The following is a 21,985-nucleotide window of genomic DNA, read 5'->3' as shown; positions in this document are numbered from 1 at the left end:
TGAAGTAATTACAGAGCTCGAAGTACCTCATACCATTTGGTATGAAGTCACTGATAACAGGGCAATCACATATATAGTGTTGGAGAGTATGTCCTCTCAAGTAGAACTGAAAACAGATGTTTTTTTCAACCAGAGAGTTAAAACCCATGGAACCGCCTACCCGCTGAAGCCGTAAATACCAAAACCCAGCTAGAAAATATCTTTATTACAATTGGTGGGACTTAACAAGACCCCAGCTTTTTATCCTCGTCGAGGCGACTAGATAGTTAGTGGCCCTTGGGTAAATTTTGGTAAATTTATACATAAATAAATACCATCGTTTCTCAAATCTTGCCTACAACATGTACTGTTACGATTTCGCTCCGGCATTTTTGCCTATACCGCTGATATCAACAAAGCTTTTTTAAGAGTAGGCTTGCAAGAAGAGGACTGTGACTTTAAGAAATTTCTCTGGGTATAGGATCCACAAAACCCTAATAGTGATGTCATCACTTACCAGTTTGCATCAGTACTATTTGGAGCAAGGTCTTCGCCATTTTTACTCCAAGCTACCTTGGACACTCTTCTGAAGAAATCTAAAAGCTCCTATAAAGCTGAAATTAGTAACAATCTGTACATGGACAACTTTCAAGGAACCACTAATAATGAAAGTGAATTAGTGGAAATTTACCATGAGGCTAACAGTGAATTGCTAGGGGCCAATATGCCTTTACAGTCATGGGCCTCTAATAACCAACAATTAAATCAGATAATCTAGAAAGAATTTCCCGAGTATCAAGTACCCAATAAATTAAAGGTTCTATGCTTAGAATGGAATATGACTACTGTTGAACTGAATGTCAAGTCAGTGGAAACTAACAAATCACCACTAACCATGAGAAAGTTACTCCTATATGTCAGTCAACCTTTTGACCCTTTAGGCTTACTTAGTCCTATTTTAATTAAGGGCAAACTCCTCATGCAGGAGTGCTGGCAGAATAATATGGGTTGGGATGATAAGTTACCAATTGAGCGGCAAGACAAATGGCAGACATTGACCACGGATTTTAATAAACTTAGTGTTGTGAAATTTCCACGTAATGCTTTAGGATAGAACTTACCCAAAGATTTACATGTGTTTTGCGATGCCTGAGGCAAAGCATATGGTGCAGTAGCCTATCTGGTTAATACACAACAATCATTTCTACTTACTTCAAAGGCAAGAGTGGACCCAATGAAAAGGAGGTCCTTACCCAAATGGAGTTAACTGCTTTATTAGTAGGAGTAAGACTGGGTCATTGCCTGGCCAAGACACTCAGTAATATTCACTTTGGTGAGATAGTAGTGTTGTCAGACAACGAGGCAATCTTACAATGGGTAAGAAATAATAACAACAAAACTTCCTACGTGAGTAATCGAGTTAGGGAAATACATGAACTATCTGCTGGATATAAATTGAGACATGTCCCCACCATGGACAATCCAGCCGATTTCTTATCATGAGGTTTAACATTAAAACAGTTAGTTAAAACCGAGATGTGGTTTAATGGACCCCCATGGCTGGTTAGTGGTCAGTGGCCTAAACAAAAGCCACAAGTCATCGTGACCAACATCACTGCTCCCATGGTGGAACCAGAACCTCCTCCATCTGTGGCTATCAATCCTCATTCATACTCTGGTTTAGACAAGTTACTGAGAGTTACCGAAATCGTCTTATATTTCCTCCACAAAGTAGGGATCAAACATCGATTTCCCAGTCCTATCAAATATTGGATCAAACGAGCTCAACAAGAGACTTACGGGAGAGAATATGAACATCTTTCAGATAAATTAAGTAAGTCTCTGGGCATTTGGTATGGCTCAAATAACCACAATATACTAAGGTATGGAGGACGTCTGCTTCATGCAGATATTGATTTGGAAACAAAAAATCCTATAATACTACCACGTTACCACATCATAACTAAACTTATAGTTTTACATTACCATCAACATAATACCTTACATGGTGGAGTGTTAGACACTCTCACTGATCTTAGACAGACATTTTGGCTTCCCCAAGGTCGCCAAACTGTCAAATCTCTTATGAAGTCTTGTGTAGTCTGCAGGAGGTATGATGCTCGGTGTGTCCTTACCCCAGGACCTCCACCACTCCCTAAGGAGCGAGTTGTCCACCTTCGTCCTTTTGAGACCACATGTGTCGATTACACTAGAGCTTTAATTTGAACAGGCACTCCAGATAAAATTCCGGTGAAAGCCTATATATGCCTCTTCAAGTGTGCAACCACACGAGGCGCACACTTAGAAGTAACTTCTGACATGAGTGCAGAAGCCTTTCTCCAAGCCTTTCGTAGATTTGATGCACATAGATCCTGCCCCAAATTGATGATTTCAGATAACAGGTCAAATTTTGTAGCAGGAGAAGCTTGCCTACGAGAGATATGGAACCATCCTGAGGTACACTCAGTGCTAAAAAGACATTGCCACTGGAAATTTATTCCTCCACGAGCCCTGTGGCAAGACGGTTTTTATGAACCCATGGTGGGAAATGCCTAAGAGAGGTCTTACACTGACATAAAATTAGCCTCACTGAGTTGGAAACCCTTGTCACAGAAATTGAGGCACGAGCCATTAACTTACCTTTCTGATGACTACTCCCAGAGAGAACCCCTGAGTCCCTCTCATTTGATTCATGGTGGTCTTTTGAGCCCTCTAATATCTCTAGCAGACGAGAATCCAACTGACCCTTCATGTGTTAGTAGAAGTGACTTGGTGGAAAGTAACAAATATCTTTCAAGGGAGAAATGGAAAAAAGTATGGAACTCGTGGACATCTCACTGCTCTGAGAGAGTATCATTAAGGAGCTGCCAGCCCCTTCAATAAAGTTCAACTGAAACCAGGCGATCTAGTCGTAGTTGACAGTGACGGACCTATGTCAGATTGGCCTATAGGCAAGATTGTCGATGTCCATCCTGATCGCCAAGGTATCCTACGGATAGTTAAGGTTCTGTGTCGAGGCACTACTACCTTGAAAACCCTGGAGAAGTTAGTACCTCTAGAATTAGCTGAACATAACTGTTCCACAGAGGTAAATTTACCACAAGTTTCAGAAGATAGTAATGTTGCTCAACAGAGCACACGACCACCTAGAGTCACCGCTCAGCAATGTAAGCTGAAACTTCAACAATACTTTAATTCTGACTAAGTGTAGATAACTTATCATTCGAATTTAATTCGATTATGATGATACGGTGATGGGTTGATGTCCAGTAACTCAACAATTATAAATCACTATGAGCCTACCTTGAGGTTACCTTGAGGTGCTTCCGGGGCTTAGCGTCCCCGCGGCCCGGTCGTCGACCAGGCCTCCTGGTTGCTGGACTGATCAACCAGGCTGTTGGACGCGGCTGCTCGCAGCCTGATGTATGAGTCACAGCCTGGTTGATCAGGTCGCCTAGACAGCGACCTCACTGTAGATTCGATGCATTCTTGAGTTTGAATGATATAATCATATAAATTTTATATATCATTTCATGTATAGTCACGTAGAATACAGACTATATGTTAATACTATCTATTCCTGAGAATTTTGAATTTGCAGACCATTCAGTGACTGAGTAATTTGATCATTACACGTCATAGTGACACGATTCCTTAGGTCTACTGTAGATTTAGAAAGTTCTTGTTTTAGGTGAAGTAACGCTTTAATGTAACAATCTTTAATTTTGGGTCCCATAAAGACTTAGAGTCTTATCTGCTGTAGTAGATTTGGGACATCCGTTATGTACGTACTAACCTACTAACTCTATGATATAAATTCAGGGCAGGAATAGGTACGTCAGTACTCAACAGTGAACTGCGACCCGAAATTTCCTCACCCATAGTTATGCTGGAAATAACTAACATTTAACTCTCATTTATTTGCTAACAATAGCATTTACTTCATTACTAATTCGTAAAATAAACCAAATTAATGTTTTTCTATTGCAACGCAATTTTAGCCAAATCTTTCCTTGTCTCCATGGCGCCGTGATGTTGTATTAGGCTGAAACCTGAAATATTCCACATAATATTGGAATTCTACCGAGTCCAGTTATTTGCTTACCCTTCCCGAAGATAATCTTCTATGAAAAAGTTTGCTTATTTCGCGTGTTATTGCTTACTGAACTCGATCATGTAATCAGATTGATTACTCCTGTAGATATTATTGCGAGGTAAAATAAGTCTACACTAAACCTTTCTCATTTATTTCACGCAGTCTTAATTAAACAAGTTGCCATACGAGAAATAGTATTATGATTTAATGTATTTATTAAGACATTAATATTTGTCATAACTCCTTACTTTTCTAATTAATTACGAGTAAGTAAATTACTTTACGCTCGGGATTCCAATGGAGCATACTGCGCATGCATATCCCGGCGAAGAAGAAAGAGAGAGACACCAATGACAGCGTATTTTTTTTGGGGGGGGGGGAGGGACAGGGATATTCCTGCGTGGGCACTATGCCTTTGACTGGCCCACTAAGTGTTGCTTGTTTCTGTTTTATTTGGGTGGAGTATGAGTATTTATGACTCGTATGGTCGCTTCAGTAAGATACAGCGTGTTAACAGCGTGTTCAACCACACTGCTGACAGTTGTCAGCAGTGTGGTTGTTGTGTTTAGTTGAGCGCGTAATACTGGCCCATAATTCAACAGTCTGCAGCAGCAGGTGTCAGGGATCGAAAGTTACTCCAACAACTACTGAACACCTTTCCAGCGAGCATAATTTATCATTGTTCCTGCTAATCTATATAAATAAAAATGGAAATGTTCGTTTGTGCATAACCGCTAATCTCCGAAAATTCTTCTCTTATTGCTTTGAAATTTTCACACAACGTTCCATTCACATCCGAGCAGGTTTTTATATACATACTATATAGATTTCAAGTCTGTGATGGTAAAAAATGACATGCTTTTTCTGAAAAACTGTATTTTTCATGTGTTTCTCATGTGAGGGAAATCTTCGAAACCTCTTTACCGATTGCTTTGAAATTTTGAAACAACGTTGCATTTGAATAGACTCGTCTTTTTATATATCTACTATATACATTCCTCACGTGTGACAGGAAATTTTTTTTTTTTTTTTTTTTTTTAACAGCACTATCTGTTAGAGGTAAGAGCAACACACGCTGCATTTGCCAACATATTTTCACCGATTGCTTTGAAATTTTGACACAACGTTGCATTCAAATGTGCGCATCTTATTATATGCCTACTATATAGATGCCACACCTGTGACAGGTAAAAATATGCGTTTTTGAAAAACACTGCCATCTGTTGGACATAATAGCAACATGCACGCTATACTAAATATGTCACGAATTCCATTTCAATGTTTCTGATTGCATTGATAAATTTTATTTTCAATGATTTTGATTTATTTTATTTTTTATTGAATTATTTGGGTGACATTGTGTTGGAATTGAGCTGTGTTGTTTAATTAACATACGGTTCATTTCATAAATATAAGAATAGAGGCCACACCTGTGACAGGTAAAACTATGCTTTTCTTGAAAACAATGCCATCTGTTGCATGTATGAGCAACACACATGCTATACTAAATATGTTACAATTCCAATTCAAAGTTTCTGATTGCACTGATAAATTGAAATTTCATAGGTTTTGATTTAGTTTCATTTTGATTTAATTATTTTGTGTGTATTGCTTTGATATTGAGCTGTGCTGTTTAACATATCGTTCATTTTGTTAGAATAGTTTATTTGTTTATTTTTTCATATTTTCATTATTTTTTTTACTTTTTCTTATATTTCAGTGATGGGAACAGCAGATCACTTGATGTTTCCAATTTTCTTATAGGAACATCAGACCATTTGGGAAGGCATCGGATGAGGGAGTGGGGAATGGGAGGGGAACTGTGGTTCTTCTGAGGTGAGCTGTGATTCTTCTGAGGGGAACTGTGGTTCCCCTGAAGGGAGCTGTGGTTCTTCTGAGGGGAGCTGTGGTTCCCCTGAGGGGAGCTGTTGTTCTTCTGAGGGGAGCTGTGGTTCCCCTGAGGGGAGCTGTGGTTCCCCTGAGGGGAGCTGTGGTTCTTCTGAGGGCAGTTGTGGTTCCCCTGAGGGGAGCTGTGGTTCTTCTGAGGGGAGCTGTGGTTCTTCTGAGGGGAGCTGTGGTTCTTCTGAGGGGAGCTGTGGTTCTTCTGAGGGGAACTGTGGTTCCCCTGAGGGGAGCTGTGGTTCCCCTGAGGGGAGCTTTGGTTCGTCTGAGGGGAGCTATGGTTCTTCTGAGGGGAGCTGTGGTTCCCCTGAGCGGAGCTGTGGTTCCCCAGAGGGGAGCTGCTGTTCCCCTGAGAGGAGCTGTGGTTCTTTACAGGGGAGCTGTAGATCTTCTGATGGGAGCTGTGGTTCTTATGAGGGGAGCTGTGGTTCTTCTGAGGGGATCTTTGGTTTTTTTGAGGGAGCTGTGGTTTTCCTGAAAGAGCTGTGGTTCTTCTGAGGGGAGCTTTGGTTCTTCTGAGGGGAGCTGTGATTCTTCTGAGGGAAGCTTTGGTTATTCTGAGGGAGCTGTGGTTTTCCTGAAGGAGCTGTGGTTCTTCTGAGGGGAGCTGTAGTTCTTCTGAGGGGAGCTGTCGTTCTTTTGAGGGGAGCTGTGGTGCTTCTGAGGGGAGCTTTGGTTATTCTGAGGGAGCTGTGGTTCTCCTGAGGGAGCTGTGGTTCTTCTGAGAGGAACAGTGGTTCTTCTGAGGGGAGCTGTGGTTCTTCTGAAGGGAGCTGTGGTTCTCCTGAGGGGAGCTGTGGTTCTTCTGAGGGGAGCTGTGGTTCTTATGAGGGGAGCTGTAGTTCTTCTTAGGGGAGATGGGGAATCTTCTGAGGGGAGCTGGGGTTCTTCTGAGGCGAGCTGTGGTTGTCCTGAGGGGAGCTGTGGTTCTTCTGAGGGGACCTGTGGTTCTTCTGAGGGAATCTGTAGTTCTTCTGATGGGAGACGTGGTTCTTCTGATGGGAGCTTTGGTTCTTCTGAGGGAGCTGTGGTTCTCCTAGGGGAGCTGTGGTTCTTCTGAGGGGAGCTGTGATTCTTCTGAGGGGGGCTGTGGTTCTTCTGAGGGGACATGTGATTCTTCTCAGGGGAACTGTGGTTCCCCTGAAGGGAGCTGTGGTTCCCCTGTGGGGAGCTGTGGTTCTTCTGAGGGGAGCTGTGGTTCCCCTGAGGGAAGCTGTGGTTCGCCTGTGGGGAGCTGTGGTTCTCCTGAGTGGAGCTGTGGTTCTCCTGAGACGAGCTTTGGTTCTTTTGAGGGGAGCTATGGTTCTTCTGAGGGGAGCTGTGGTTCCCCTGAGGGGAGCTGTGGTTCCCCTGAGGGGAGCTGCTGTTCCCCTGAGAGGAGCTGTGGTTCTTTTGAGGGGAGCTGTAGTTCTTCTGATGGGATCTGTGGTTCTTCTGAGGGGAGCTTTAGTTTTTTTGAGGGAGCTGCGGTTTTCCTAAAAGAGCTGTGGTTCTTCTGAGGGGAGAAGTGGTTCTTCTGAGGGGAGCTGTGGTTCTTCTGAGGGGAGCTTTGGTTATTCTGAGGGAGTTGTGGTTTTCCTGAAGGAGCTGTGGTTATTCTGAGGGGAGCTGTAGTTCTTCTGAGAGAAGCTGTGGTTCTTCTGAGGGGAGCTGTTGTGCTTCTGAGGGGAGCTTTGGTTAATCTGAGGGAGCTGTGGTTCTCCTGAGGGAGCTGTGGTTCTTCTGAGAAGAACAGTGGTTCTTCTGAGGGGAGCTGTGGTTCTTCTGAGGGGAGCTGTGGTTCTTCTGAGGGGAGCTGTAGTTCTTCTGAGGGGAGCTGGGGAATCTTCTGAGGGGAGCTGTGGTGCTTCTGAGGGAAGCTTTGGTTAATCTGAGGGAGCTGTGGTTCTCCTGAGGGAACTGTGGTTCTTCTGAGGGGAGCTGTGATTCTTCTGAGGGGAACTGTGGTTCCCCTGAAGGGAGCTGTGCTTCCCCTGTGGAAGCTGTGGTTCTTCTGAGGGGAGCTGTGGTTCCCCTGAGGGGAACTGTTGTTCTTCTGAGGGGAGCTGCGGTTCCCCTGAGGGGAGCTGTGGTTCCCCTGAGGGGAGCTGTGGTTCTTCTGAGGGGAGTTGTGGTTCCCCTGAGGGGAGCTGTGGTTCCCCTGAGGGGAGCTGTGGTTCTTCTGAGGGGAGTTGTGGTTCCCCTGAGGGGAGCTGTGGTTCTTCTGAGGGGTGCTGTGGTTCTTCTAAGGGGAGCTGTGATTCTTCTGATGGGAGCTGTGGTTCTTCTGAGGGGACCTGTGGTTTTTCTGAGGGGAGCTGTAGTTCTTCTGAGGGGACCTTGGGAATCGTCTGAGGGGAGCTGGGGTTCTTCTGAGGGGAGCTGTGGTTGCCCTGAGGGGAGCTGTGGTTCTTCTGATGGGAGCTGTGGTTCTTCTGAGGGAATCTGTAGTTCTTCTGAGGGGAGACGTGGTTCTTCTGATGAGAGCTTTGGTTCTTCTGAGGGAGCTGTGGTTCTCCTGAGGGAACTGTGGTTCTTCTGAGGGGAGCTGTGATTCTTCTGAGGGGAACTGTGGTTCCCCTGAAGGGAGCTGTGCTTCCCCTGTGGAAGCTGTGGTTCTTCTGAGGGGAGCTGTGGTTCCCCTGAGGGGAACTGTTGTTCTTCTGAGGGGAGCTGCGGTTCCCCTGAGGGGAGCTGTGGTTCCCCTGAGGGGAGCTGTGGTTCTTCTGAGGGGAGTTGTGGTTCCCCTGAGGGGAGCTGTGGTTCTTCTGAGGGGAGCTGTGGTTCTTCTAAGGGGAGCTGTGGTTCTTCTGAGGGGAGCTGTGGTTCTTCTGAGGGAAACTGTGGTTCCCCTGAGGGGAGCTGTGGTTCCCCTGAGGGGAGCTTTGGTTCTTCTGAGGGGAGCTATGGTTCTTCTGAGGGGAGCTGTGGTTCCCCTGAGGGGAGCTGTGGTTCCCCAGAGGGGAGCTGCTGTTCCCCTGAGAGGAGCTGTGGTTCTTTTGAGGGGAGCTGTAGTTCTTCTGATGGGAGCTGTGGTTCTTATGAGGGGAGCTGTGGTTCTTCTGAGGGGAGCTTTGGTTTTTTTGAGGGAGCTGTGGTTTTCCTGAAAGAGCTGTGGTTCTTCTGAGGGGAGCTGTGGTTGTTCTGAGGGGAGCTGTGGTTCTTCTGAGAGGAACAGTGGTTCTTCTGAGGGGAGCTGCGGTTCTTCTGAGGGGAGCTGTGGTTCTTCTGAGGGGAGCTGTAGTTCTTCTGAGGGGAGCAGGGGAATCTTCTGAGGGAAGCTGTGGTGCTTCTGAGGGGAGCTTTGGATAATCTGAGGGAGCTGTGGTTCTCCTGAGGGAGCTGTGGTTCTTCTGAGAGGAACAGTAGTTCTTCTGAGGGGAGCTGTGGTTCTTCTGAGGGGCGCTGTGGTTCTTCTGAAGGGAGCTGTGGTTCTTCTGAGGGGACCTGTGGTTCTTCTGAGGGGAGCTGTAGTTCTTCTGCGGGGAGCTAGGGAATCGTCTGAAGGGAGCTAGGGTTCTTCTGAGGGGAGCTGTGGTTGCCCTGAGGGGAGCTGTGGTTCTTCTGAGGGGAGCTGTGGTTCTTCTGAGGGAATCTTTAGTTCTTCTGAGGGACGACGAGGTTCTTCTGAGGGGAGCTTTGGTTCTTCTGAGGGAGCTGTGGTTCTCCTGAGGAAGTTGTGATTTTTCTGAGGGGAGCTGTGATTCTTCTGAGGGGAACTGTGGTTCTTCTGAGGGGAGCTGTGATTCTTCTGAGGGGAACTGTGGTTCTCCTGAAGGGAGCTGTGGTTCCCCTGTGGAAGCTGTGGTTCTTCTGAGGGGAGCTGTGGTTTCCCTGAGGGGAGCTGTTGTTTTTCTGAGGGGAGCTGTGGTTCCCCTGAGGGGAGCTGTGGTTCCCCTGAGGGGAGCATTGGTTCTTCTGTGGGGAGCTGTGGTTCTTCTGAGGGGAGCTGTGGTTCTTCTGAGGGGAGCTGTGGTTCTTCTGAGGGGATCTGTGGTTCTTCTGAGGGAGACTGTGGTTCCCCTGAGGGGATCTGTTGTTCCCCTGAGGGGAGCTTTGGTTCTTCTGAGGGGAGCTATGGTTCTTCTGAGGGGAGCTGTGGTTCCCCTGAGGGGAGCTGTGGTTCCCCTGAGGGGAGCTGCTGTTCCCCTGAGGGGAGCTGCTCTTCCCCTGAGAGGAGCTGTGGTTCTTTTGAGGGGAGCTGTAGTTCTTCTGATGGGAGCTGTGGTTCTTATGAGGGGAGCTGTGGTTCTTCTGAGGGGAGCTTTGGTTTTTTTGAGGGAGCTGTGGTTTTCCTGAAAGAGCTGTGGTTCTTCAGAGGGGAGCTGTGGTTCTTCTGAGGGGAGCTGTGATTCTTCTGAGGGGAGCTTTGGTTATTCTGAGGAAGCTGTGGTTTTCCTGAAGGAGCTTTGGTTCTTCTGAGGGGGGCTGTAGTTCTTCTGAGGGGAGCTGTGGTTCTTTTGAGGGGAGCTGTGGTGCTTCTGAGGAGAGCTTTGGTTAATCTGAGGGAGCTGTGGTTCTCCTGAGGGAGCTGTGGTTCTTCTGAGAGGAACAGTGGTTCTTCTGAGGTGAGCTGTGGTTCTTCTGAGGGGAGATGTAATTCTTCTGAGGGGAGCTGTGGCTCTTCTGAGGGGAGCTGTGGTTGCCCTGAGGGGAGCTGTGGTTCTTCTGAGGGGAGCTGTGGTTCTTCTGAGGGAATCTGTAATTCTTCTGATAGGAGACGTGGTTCTTCTGAGGGGAGCTTTGGTTCTTCTGAGGGAGCTGTGGTTCTCCTGGGGGAGCTGTGGTTCTTTTGTGGGGAGTTGTGATTCTTCTGAGGGAAGCTGTGGTTCTTCTAAGGGGAGCTGTGATTCTTCTGAGGGGAGCTGTGGTTCCCCTGAGAGGAGCTGTGGTTCCCTTGTGGGGAGCTGTGGTTCTCCTGAGTGGAGCTGTGGTTCTCCTAAGACGAGCTTTGGTTCTTCTGAGGGGAGCTATGGTTCTTCTGAGGGGAGCTGTGGTTCCCCTGAGGGGAGCTGTGGTTCCCCTGAGGGGAGCTGCTGTTCCCCTGAGAGGAGCTGTAGTTCTTTTGAGGGGAGCTGTAGTTCTTCTGATGGGATCTGTGGTTCTTCTGAGGGGAGCTTTGTTTTTTTTGAGGGAGCTGTGGTTTTCCTAAAAGAGCTGTGGTTCTTCTGAGGGGAGCTGTGGTTCTTCTGAGGGGACCTGTGGTTCTTCTGAGGGGAGCTGTAGTTTTTCTGGGGGGAGCTGGGGAATCGTCTGAGGGGAGCTGGGGTTCTTCTGAGGGGAGCTGTGGTTGCCCAGAGGGGAGCTGTGGTTCTTCTGAGGGGAGCTGTGGTTCTTCTGAGGGGAGCTGTGGTTCTTCTGAGAGAATCTGCAGTTCTTCTGAGGGACGACGTGGTTCTTCTGAGGGGAGCTTTGGTTCTTCTGAGGGAGCTGTGGTTCTCCTGAGGGAGCTGTGGTTCTTCTGAGGGGAGCTGTGATTCTTCTGAGGGGAACTGTGGTTCTTCTGAGGGGAGCTGTGATTCTTCTGAGGGGAACTGTGGTTCCCCTGAAGGGAGCTGTGGTTCCCCTGTGGAAGCTGTGGTTCTTCTGAGGGGAGCTGTGGTTTCCCTGAGGGGAGCTGTTGTTCTTCTGAGGAGAGCTGTGGTTCCCCTGAGGGGAGCTGTGGTTCCCCTGAGGGGAGCTGTGGTTCTTCTGAGGGGAGTTGTGGTTCCCCTGAGGGGAGCTGTGGTTCTTCTGAGGGGAGCTGTGGTTCTTCTGAGGGGAGCTGTGTTTCTTTTGAGGGGAGCTGTGGTTCTTCTGAGGGAAACTGTGCTTCCCCTGAGGGGAGCTGTGGTTCCCCTGAATGGAGCTTTGGTTCTTCTGATGGGAGCTATGGTTCTTCTGAGGGGAGCTGTGGTTCCCCTGAGGGGAGCTGTGGTTCCCCTGAGGGGAGCTGCTGTTCCCCTGAGAGGAGCTGTGGTTCTTTTGAGGGGAGCTGTAGTTCTTCTGATGGGAGCTGGGGTTCTTCTGAGGGGAGCTGTGGTTCTTCTGATGGGAGCTGTGGTTCTTCTGAGGGAATCTGTAGTTCTTCTGAGGGGAGACGTGGTTTTTCCGAGGGGAGCTTTGGTTCTTCTGAGGGAGCTGTGGTTCTCCTGAGGGAACTGTGGTTCTTCTGAGGGGAGCTGTGATTCTTCTGAGGGGAACTGTGGTTCTTCTGAGGTGAGCTGTGATTCTTCTGAGGGGAACTGTGGTTCCCCTGAAGGGAGCTGTGGTTCCCCTGTGGAAGCTGTGGTTCTTCTGAGGGGAGCTATGGTTCCCCTGAGGGGAGCTGTTGTTCTTCTGAGGGGAACTGTGGTTCCCCTGAGGGGAGCTGTGGTTCCCCTGAGGGGAGCTGTGGTTCTTCTGAGTGCAGTTGTGGTTCCCCTGAGGGGAGCTGTGGTTCTTCTGAGGGGAGCTGTGGTTCTTCTGAGGGGAGCTGTGGTTCTTCTGAGGGGAGCTGTGGTTCTTCTGAGGGGAACTGTGGTCCCCCTGAGGGGAGCTGTGGTTCCCCTGAGGGGAGCTTTGGTTCTTCTGAGGGGAGCTATGGATCTTCTGAGTGGAGCTGTGGTTCTCCTAAGACGAGCTTTGGTTCTTCTGAGGGGAGCTATGGTTCTTCTGAGGGGAGCTGTGGTTCCCCTGAGGGGAGCTGTGGTTCCCCTGAGGGGAGCTGCTGTTCCCCTGAGAGGAGCTGTAGTTCTTTTGAGGGGAGCTGTAGTTCTTCTGATGGGATCTGTGGTTCTTCTGAGGGGAGCTGTGGTTTTTTTGAGGGAGCTGTGGTTTTCCTAAAAGAGCTGTGGTTCTTCTGAGGGGAGCTGTGGTTCTTCTGAGGGGACCTGTGGTTCTTTTGAGGGGAGCTGTTGTTTTTCTGAGGGGAGCTGGGGAATCGTCTGAGGGGAGCTGGGGTTCTTCTGAGGGGAGCTGTGGTTGCCCTGAGGGGAGCTGTGGTTCTTCAGAGGGGAGCTGTGGTTCTTCTGAGGGAATCTGCAGTTCTTCTGAGGGACGACGTGGTTCTTCTGAGGGGAGCTTTGGTTCTTCTGAGGGAGCTGTGGTTCTCCTGAGGGAGCTGTGGTTCTTCTGAGGGGAGCTGTGATTCTTCTGAGGGGAACTGTGGTTCTTCTGAGGGGAGCTGTGATTCTTCTGAGGGGAACTGTGGTTCCCCTGAAGGGAGCTGTGGTTCCCCTGTGGAAGCTGTGGTTCTTCTGAGGGGAGCTGTGGTTTCCCTGAGGGGAGCTGTTGTTCTTCTGAGGAGAGCTGTGGTTCCCCTGAGGGGAGCTGTGGTTCCCCTGAGGGGAGCTGTGGTTCTTCTGAGAGGAGTTGTGGTTCCCCTGAGGGGAGCTGTGGTTCTTCTGAGGGGAGCTGTGGTTCTTCTGAGGGGAGCTGAGTTTCTTTTGAGGGGAGCTGTGGTTCTTCTGAGGGGAACTGTGGTTCCCCTGATGGGAGCTGTGGTTCCCCTGAGGGGAGCTTTGGTTCTTCTGAGGGGAGCTATGGTTCTTCTGAGGGGAGCTGTGGTTCGCCTGAGCGGAGCTGTGGTTCCCCAGAGGGGAGCTGCTGTTCCCCTGAGAGGAGCTGTGGTTCTTTTGATGGGAGCTGTAGATCTTCTGATGGGAGCTGTGGTTCTTATGAGGGGAGGTGTGGTTCTTCTGAGGGGAGCTTTGGTTTTTTTGAGGGAGCTGTGGTTTTCCTGAAAGAGCTGTGGTTCTTCTGAGGGGAGCTGTGGTTCTTCTGAGGGGAGCTGTGATTCTTCTGAGGGGAGCTTTGGTTATTCTGAGGGAGCTGTGGTTTTCCTGTAGGAGCTGTGGTTCTTCTGAGGGGAGCTGTAGTTCTTCTGAGGGGAGCTCTGGTTCTTTTGAGGGGAGCTGTGGTGCTTCTGAGGGGAGCTTTGGTTATTCTGTGGGAGCTGTGGTTATCCTGAGAGAGCTGTGGTTCTTCTGAGAGAAACAGTGGTTCTTCTGAGGGGAGCTGTGGTTCTTCTGAAGGGAGCTGTGGTTCTCCTGAGGGGAGCTGTGGTTCTTCTGAGGGGAGCTGTGGTTCTTCTGAGGGGAGCTGTAGTTCTTCTGAGGGGAGATGGGGAATCTTCTGAGGGGAGCTGGGGTTCTGAGGCGAGCTGTGGTTGCCCTGAGGGGAGCTGTGGTTCATCTGAGGGGAGCTGTGGTTCTTCTGAGCGAATCTGTAGTTCTTCTGATGGGAGACGTGGTTCTTCTGAGAGGAGCTTTGGTTCTTCTGAGGGAGCTGTGGTTCTCCTAGGGGAGCTGTGGTTCTTCTGAGGGGAGCTGTGATTCTTCTGAGGGGGGCTGTGGTTCTTCTGAGGGGAGATGTGATTCTTCTCAGGGGAACTGTGGTTCCCCTAAAGGGAGCTGTGGTTCACCTGTGGGGAGCTGTGGTTCTTCTGAGGGGAGCTGTGGTTCCCCTGAGGGGAGCTGTGGTTCGCCTGTGGGGAGCTGTGGTTCTCCTGAGTGGAGCTGTGGTTCTCCTGAGACGAGCTTTAGTTCTTTTGAGGGGAGCTATGGTTCTTCTGAGGGGAGCTGTGGTTCCCCTGAGGGGAGCTGTGGTTCTCCAGAGGGGAGCTGCTGTTCCCCTGAGAGGAGCTGTGGTTCTTTTGAGGGGAGCTGTAGTTCTTCTGATGGGATCTGTGGTTCTTCTGAGGGGAGATGTGGTTCTTCTGAGGGGAGCTTTGGTTATTCTGAGGGAGTTGTGGTTTTCCTGAAGGAGCTGTGGTTCTTCTGAGGGGAGCTGTAGTTCTTCTGAGAGAAGCTGTGGTTCTTCTGAGGGGAGCTGTTGTGCTTCTGAGGGGAGCTTTGGTTAATCTGAGGGAGCTGTGGTTCTCCTGAGGTAGCTGTGGTTCTTCTGAGAGGAACAGTGGTTCTTCTGAGGGGAGCTGTGGTTCTTCTGAGGGGAGCTGTGGTTCTTCTGAGGGGAGCTGTAATTCTTCTGAGGGGAGCTGGGGAATCTTCTGAGTGGAGCTGTGGTGCTTCTGAGGGGAGCTTTGGTTAATCTGAGGGAGCTGTGGCTCTCCTGAGGGAGCTGTGGTTCTTCTGAGAGGAGCTGTGGTTCTTCTGATGTGAGCTGTGGTTCTTCTGAGGGGACCTGTGGTTCTTCTGAGGGGAGCTGTAGTTCTTCTGAGGGGACCTAGGGAATCGTCTGAGGGGAGCTGGGGTTCTTCTGAGGGGAGCTGTGGTTGCCCTGAGGGGAGCTGTTTTTCTTCTGATGGGAGCTGTGGTTCTTCTGAGGGAATCTGTAGTTCTTCTGAGGGGAGACGTGGTTCTTCTGAGGGAATCTGTAGTTCTTCTGAGGGGAGACGTGGTTTTTCCGAGGGGAGCTTTGGTTCTTCTGAGGGAGCTGTGGTTCTCCTGAGGGAACTGTGGTTCTTCTGAGGGGAGCTGTGATTCTTCTGAGGGGAACTGTGGTTCTTCTGAGGTGAGCTGTGATTCTTCTGAGGGGAACTGTGGTTCCCCTGAAGGGAGCTGTGGTTCCCCTGTGGAAGCTGTGGTTCTTCTGAGGGGAGCTATGGTTCCCCTGAGGGGAGCTGTTGTTCTTCTGAGGGGAACTGTGGTTCCCCTGAGGGGAGCTGTGGTTCCCCTGAGGGGAGCTGTGGTTCTTCTGAGTGCAGTTGTGGTTCCCCTGAGGGGAGCTGTGGTTCTTCTGAGGGGAGCTGTGGTTCTTCTGAGGGGAGCTGTGGTTCTTCTGAGGGGAGCTGTGGTTCTTCTGAGGGGAACTGTGGTTCCCCTGAGGGGAGCTGTGGTTCCCCTGAGGGGAGCTTTGGTTCTTCTGAGGGGAGCTATGGTTCTTCTGAGTGGAGCTGTGGTTCTCCTAAGACGAGCTTTGGTTCTTCTGAGGGGAGCTATGGTTCTTCTGAGGGGAGCTGTGGTTCCCCTGAGGGGAGCTGTGGTTCCCCTGAGGGGAGCTGCTGTTCCCCTGAGAGGAGCTGTAGTTCTTTTGAGGGGAGCTGTAGTTCTTCTGATGGGATCTGTGGTTCTTCTGAGGGGAGCTGTGGTTTTTTTGAGGGAGCTGTGGTTTTCCTAAAAGAGCTGTGGTTCTTCTGAGGGGAGCTGTGGTTCTTCTGAGGGGACCTGTGGTTCTTTTGAGGGGAGCTGTTGTTTTTCTGAGGGGAGCTGGGGAATCGTCTGAGGGGAGCTGGGGTTCTTCTGAGGGGAGCTGTGGTTGCCCTGAGGGGAGCTGTGGTTCTTCAGAGGGGAGCTGTGGTTCTTCTGAGGGAATCTGCAGTTCTTCTGAGGGACGACGTGGTTCTTCTGAGGGGAGCTTTGGTTCTTCTGAGGGAGCTGTGGTTCTCCTGAGGGAGCTGTGGTTCTTCTGAGGGGAGCTGTGATTCTTCTGAGGGGAACTGTGGTTCTTCTGAGGGGAGCTGTGATTCTTCTGAGGGGAACTGTGGTTCCCCTGAAGGGAGCTGTGGTTCCCCTGTGGAAGCTGTGGTTCTTCTGAGGGGAGCTGTGGTTTCCCTGAGGGGAGCTGTTGTTCTTCTGAGGAGAGCTGTGGTTCCCCTGAGGGGAGCTGTGGTTCCCCTGAGGGGAGCTGTGGTTCTTCTGAGAGGAGTTGTGGTTCCCCTGAGGGGAGCTGTGGTTCTTCTGAGGGGAGCTGTGGTTCTTCTGAGGGGAGCTGAGTTTCTTTTGAGGGGAGCTGTGGTTCTTCTGAGGGAAACTGTGGTTCCCCTGAGGGGAGCTGTGGTTCCCCTGAATGGAGCTTTGGTTCTTCTGATGGGAGCTATGGTTCTTCTGAGGGGAGCTGTGGTTCCCCTGAGGGGAGCTGTGGTTCCCCTGAGGGGAGCTGCTGTTCCCCTGAGAGGAGCTGTGGTTCTTTTGAGGGGAGCTGTAGTTCTTCTGATGTGAGCTGGGGTTCTTCTGAGGGGAGCTGTGGTTCTTCTGATGGGAGCTGTGGTTCTTCTGAGGGAATCTGTAGTTCTTCTGAGGGGAGACGTGGTTTTTCCGAGGGGAGCTTTGGTTCTTCTGAGGGAGCTGTGGTTCTCCTGAGGGAACTGTGGTTCTTCTGAGGGGAGCTGTGATTCTTCTGAGGGGAACTGTGGTTCTTCTGAGGTGAGCTGTGATTCTTCTGAGGGGAACTGTGGTTCCCCTGAAGGGAGCTGTGGTTCCCCTGTGGAAGCTGTGGTTCTTCTGAGGGGAGCTGTGGTTCCCCTGAGGGGAGCTGTTGTTCTTCTGAGGGGAACTGTGGTTCCCCTGAGGGGAGCTGTGGTTCCCCTGAGAGGAGCTGTGGTTCTTCTGAGTGCAGTTGTGGTTCCCCTGAGGGGAGCTGTGGTTCTTCTGAGGGGAGCTGTGGTTCTTCTGAGGGGAGCTGTGGTTCTTCTGAGGGGAGCTGTGGTTCTTCTGAGGGGAACTGTGGTTCCCCTGATGGGAGCTGTGGTTCCCCTGAGGGGAGCTTTGGTTCTTCTGAGGGGAGCTATGGTTCTTCTGAGGGGAGCTGTGGTTCGCCTGAGCGGAGCTGTGGTTCCCCAGAGGGGAGCTGCTGTTCCCCTGAGAGGAGCTGTGGTTCTTTTGATGGGAGCTGTAGATCTTCTGATGGGAGCTGTGGTTCTTATGAGGGGAGGTGTGGTTCTTCTGAGGGGAGCTTTGGTTTTTTTGAGGGAGCTGTGGTTTTCCTGAAAGAGCTGTGGTTCTTCTGAGGGGAGCTGTGGTTCTTCTGAGGGGAGCTGTGATTCTTCTGAGGGGAGCTTTGGTTATTCTGAGGGAGCTGTGGTTTTCCTGTAGGAGCTGTGGTTCTTCTGAGGGGAGCTGTAGTTCTTCTGAGGGGAGCTCTGGTTCTTTTGAGGGGAGCTGTGGTGCTTCTGAGGGGAGCTTTGGTTATTCTGAGGGAGCTGTGGTTATCCTGAGAGAGCTGTGGTTCTTCTGAGAGAAACAGTGGTTCTTCTGAGGGGAGCTGTGGTTCTTCTGAAGGGAGCTGTGGTTCTCCTGAGGGGAGCTGTGGTTCTTCTGAGGGGAGCTGTGGTTCTTCTGAGGGGAGCTGTAGTTCTTCTGAGGGGAGATGGGGAATCTTCTGAGGGGAGCTGGGGTTCTGAGGCGAGCTGTGGTTGCCCTGAGGGGAGCTGTGGTTCATCTGAGGGGAGCTGTGGTTCTTCTGAGCGAATCTGTAGTTCTTCTGATGGGAGACGTGGTTCTTCTGAGAGGAGCTTTGGTTCTTCTGAGGGAGCTGTGGTTCTCCTAGGGGAGCTGTGGTTCTTCTGAGGGGAGCTGTGATTCTTCTGAGGGGGGCTGTGGTTCTTCTGAGGGGAGATGTGATTCTTCTCAGGGGGAACTGTGGTTCCCCTGAAGGGAGCTGTGGTTCACCTGTGGGGAGCTGTGGTTCTTCTGAGGGGAGCTGTGGTTCCCCTGAGGGGAGCTGTGGTTCGCCTGTGGGGAGCTGTGGTTCTCCTGAGTGGAGCTGTGGTTCTCCTGAGACGAGCTTTGGTTCTTTTGAGGGGAGCTATGGTTCTTCTGAGGGGAGCTGTGGTTCCCCTGAGGGGAGCTGTGGTTCTCCAGAGGGGAGCTGCTGTTCCCCTGAGAGGAGCTGTGGTTCTTTTGAGGGGAGCTGTAGTTCTTCTGATGGGATCTGTGGTTCTTCTGAGGGGAGATGTGGTTCTTCTGAGGGGAGCTTTGGTTATTCTGAGGGAGTTGTGGTTTTCCTGAAGGAGCTGTGGTTCTTCTGAGGGGAGCTGTAGTTCTTCTGAGAGAAGCTGTGGTTCTTCTGAGGGGAGCTGTTGTGCTTCTGAGGGGAGCTTTGGTTAATCTGAGGGAGCTGTGGTTCTCCTGAGGTAGCTGTGGTTCTTCTGAGAGGAACAGTGGTTCTTCTGAGGGGAGCTGTGGTTCTTCTGAGGGGAGCTGTGGTTCTTCTGAGGGGAGCTGTAATTCTTCTGAGGGGAGCTGGGGAATCTTCTGAGTGGAGCTGTGGTGCTTCTGAGGGGAGCTTTGGTTAATCTGAGGGAGCTGTGGCTCTCCTGAGGGAGCTGTGGTTCTTCTGAGAGGAGCTGTGGTTCTTCTGATGTGAGCTGTGGTTCTTCTGAGGGGACCTGTGGTTCTTCTGAGGGGAGCTGTAGTTCTTCTGAGGGGACCTAGGGAATCGTCTGAGGGGAGCTGGGGTTCTTCTGAGGGGAGCTGTGGTTGCCCTGAGGGGAGCTGTTTTTCTTCTGATGGGAGCTGTGGTTCTTCTGAGGGAATCTGTAGTTCTTCTGAGGGGAGACGTGGTTCTTCTGAGGGAATCTGTAGTTCTTCTGAGGGGAGACGTGGTACTTCTGAGGGGAGCTTTGGTTCTTCTGAGGGAGCTGTGGTTCTCCTGAGGGAACTGTGGTTCTTCTGAGGGGAGCTGTGATTCTTCTGAGGGGAACTGTGGTTCCCCTGAAGGGAGCTATGGTTCTTCTGAGGGGAGCTGTGGTTCTTCTGAGGGGAGCTGTGGTTCTTCTGAGGGGAGCTGTAGTTCTTCTGAGGGGAGATTGGGAATCTTCTGAGGGGAGCTGGGGTTCTTCTGACGCGAGCTGTGGTTGCCCTGAGGGGAGCTGTTTTTCTTCTGATGGGAGCTGTGGTTCTTCTGAGGGAATCTGTAGTTCTTCTGAGGGGAGACGTGGTTCTTCTGAGGGGAGCTTTGGTTAATCTGAGGGAGCTGTGGTTCTCCTGAGGGAGCTGTGGTTCTTCTGAGAGGAACAGTGGTTCTTCTGAGGGGAGCTGTAATTCTTCTGAAGGGAGCTATGGTTCTTCTGAGGGGAGCCGTGGTTCTTCTGAGGGGAGCTGTGGTTCTTCTGAGGGGAGCTGTAGTTCTTCTGAGGGGAGATGGGGAATCTTCTGAGGGGAGCTGGGGTTCTTCTGAGGCGAGGTGTGGTTGCCCTGAGGGGAGCTGTGGTTCTTCTGAGGGGAGCTGTAGTTCTTCTGAGGGGAGCTGGGGAATCTTCTGAGGGGAGCTGTGGTGCTTTTGAGGGGAGCTTTGGTTAATCTGAGGGAGCTGTGGTTCTCCTGAGGGAGCTTTGGTTCTTCTGAGAGGAGCTGTGGTTCTTCTGATGGGAGCTGTGGTTCTTCTGAGGGGACCTGTGGTTCGTCTGAGGGGAGCTGTAGTTCTTCTGAGGGGACCTGGGGAATCGTCTGAGGGGAGCTGGGGTTCTTCTGAGGGGAGCTGTGGTTGCCCTGAGGGGAGCTGTGGTTCTTCTGATGGGAGCTGTGGTTCTTCTGAGGGAATCTGTAGTTCTTCTGAGGGGAGACGTGGTTCTTCTGAGGGGAGCTTTGGTTCTTCTGAGGGAGCTGTGGTTCTCCTGAGGGAACTGTGGTTCTTCTGAGGGGAGCTGTGATTCTTCTGAGGGGAACTGTGGTTCCCCTGAAGGGAGCTGTGGTTCCCCTGTGGAAGCTGTGGTTCTTCTGAGGTGAGCTGTGGTTCCCCTGAGGGGAACTGTTGTTCTTCTGAGGGGAGCTGTGGTTCTTCTGAGGGGAACTGTTGTTCCCGTGAGGGGAGCTGTGGTTCCCCTGAGGGGAGCTTTGGTTCTTCTGAGGGGAGCTATAGTTCTTCTGAGGGGAGCTGTGGTTCCCTTGAGGGGAGCTGTGGTTCCCCAGAGGGGAGCTGCTGTTCCCCTAAGAGGAGCTGTGGTTCTTTTGATGGGAGCTGTACTTCTTCTGATGGGAGCTGTGGTTCTTATGAGGGGAGCTGTGGTACTTCTGAGGGGAGCTTTGGTTTTTTTGAGGGAGCTGTGGTTTTCCTGAAAGAGCTGTGGTTCTTCTGAGGAGAGCTGTGGTTCTTCTGAGGGGAGCTGTGATTCTTCTGAGGGGAGCTTTGGTTATTCTGAGGGAGCTGTGGTTTTCCTGAGGGAGCTGTGGTTCTTCTGAGGGGAGCTGTAGTTCTTCTGAGGGGAGCTGTGGTTCTTTTGAGGGGAGCTGTGGTGCTTCTGAGTGGAGCTTTGGTTAATCTGAGGGAGCTGTGGTTCTCCTGAGGGAGCTGTGGTTCTTCTGAGAGGAACAGTGGTTCTTCTGAGGGGAGCTGTAATTCTTCTGAAGGGAGCTGTGGTTCTTCTGAGAGGAGCTGTGGTTCTTCTGAGGGGAGCTGTGGTTCTTCTCAGGGGAGCTGTAGTTTTTCTAAGGGGAGATGGGGAATCTTCTGAGGGGAGCTGGGGTTCTTCTGAGGCGAGCTGTGGTTGCCCTGAGGGGAGCTGTGGTTCTTCTGAGGGGAGCTGTGGTTCTTATGAGGGAATCTGTAGTTCTTCTGATGGAAGACGTGGTTCTTCTGAGGGGAGCTTTGGTTCTTCTGAGGGAGCTGTTATTCTCCTGGGGGAGCTGTGGTTCTTCTGAGGGGAGCTGTGATTCTTCTGAGGGGAGCTGTGGTTCTTCTGAGGGGAGATGTGATTCTTCTCAGGGGAACTGTGGTTCCCCTGAAGGGAGCTGTGGTTCCCCTGTGGGGAGCTGTGGTTCCCCTGTGGGGAGCTGTGGTTCTTCTAAGGGGAGCTGTGGTTCCCCTGAGGGGAGCTGTGGTTCCCCTGTGGGGAGCTGTGGTTCTCCTGAGTGGAGCTGTGGTTCTCCTGAGACGAGCTTTGGTTCTTCTGAGGGGAGCTATGGTTCTTCTGAGGGGAGCTGTGGTTCCCCTGAGGGGAGCTGTGGTTCCCCTGAGGGGAGCTGCTGTTCCCCTGAGAGGATCTGTGGTTCTTTTGAGGGGAGCTGTAGTTCTTCTGATGGGATCTGTGGTTCTTCTGAGGGGAGCTTTGGTTTTTTTGAGGGAGCTGTGGTTTTCCTAAAATAGCTGTGGTTCTTCTGATGGGAGATGTGGTTCTTCTGAGGGGAGCTGAGGTTCTTCTGAGGGGAGCTTTGGTTATTCTGAGGGAGCTGTGGTTTTCCTGAAAGAGCTGTGGTTCTTCTGAGGGGAGCTGTGATTCTTCTGAGGGGAACTGTGGTTCCCCTGAAAGGAGCTGTGGTTCCCCTGTGGAAGCTGTGGTTCTTCTGAGGTGAGCTGTGGTTCCCCTGAGGGGAACTGTTGTTCTTCTGAGGGGAGCTGTGGTTCTTCTGAGGGGAGCTTTGGTTCTTCTGAGGGGAGCTATAGTTCTTCTGA

At 50.8% G+C, this 21,985-nt stretch overlaps 1 protein-coding gene across 1 annotated transcript; it reads left to right on the top strand.

Moving 5' to 3' along the window:
* Window positions 1-1,515: 1,515 nt before the first annotated feature.
* On the top strand, window positions 1,516-2,205 carry LOC138366798 (uncharacterized). Its single transcript, XM_069328081.1, has one exon. The coding sequence runs from the start codon at window positions 1,516-1,518 to the stop codon at window positions 2,203-2,205; it is 690 nt and encodes a 229-aa protein (XP_069184182.1).
* Window positions 2,206-21,985: the final 19,780 nt, after the last annotated feature.

This window comes from Procambarus clarkii, chromosome 20, assembly GCF_040958095.1.
Source record: "Procambarus clarkii isolate CNS0578487 chromosome 20, FALCON_Pclarkii_2.0, whole genome shotgun sequence".
Lineage (NCBI taxonomy): Eukaryota > Metazoa > Arthropoda > Malacostraca > Decapoda > Cambaridae > Procambarus > Procambarus clarkii.
Note: the sequence above shows the minus strand (reverse complement) of the source record. Positions and strands in the feature narration are given on the sequence as shown.

Bases quoted from the DNA above. Each gene is read 5' to 3' on its own strand.
- LOC138366798 (XM_069328081.1), top strand. From the start codon at position 1,516: ATGTGGTTTAATGGACCCCCATGGCTGGTTAGTGGTCAGTGGCCTAAA.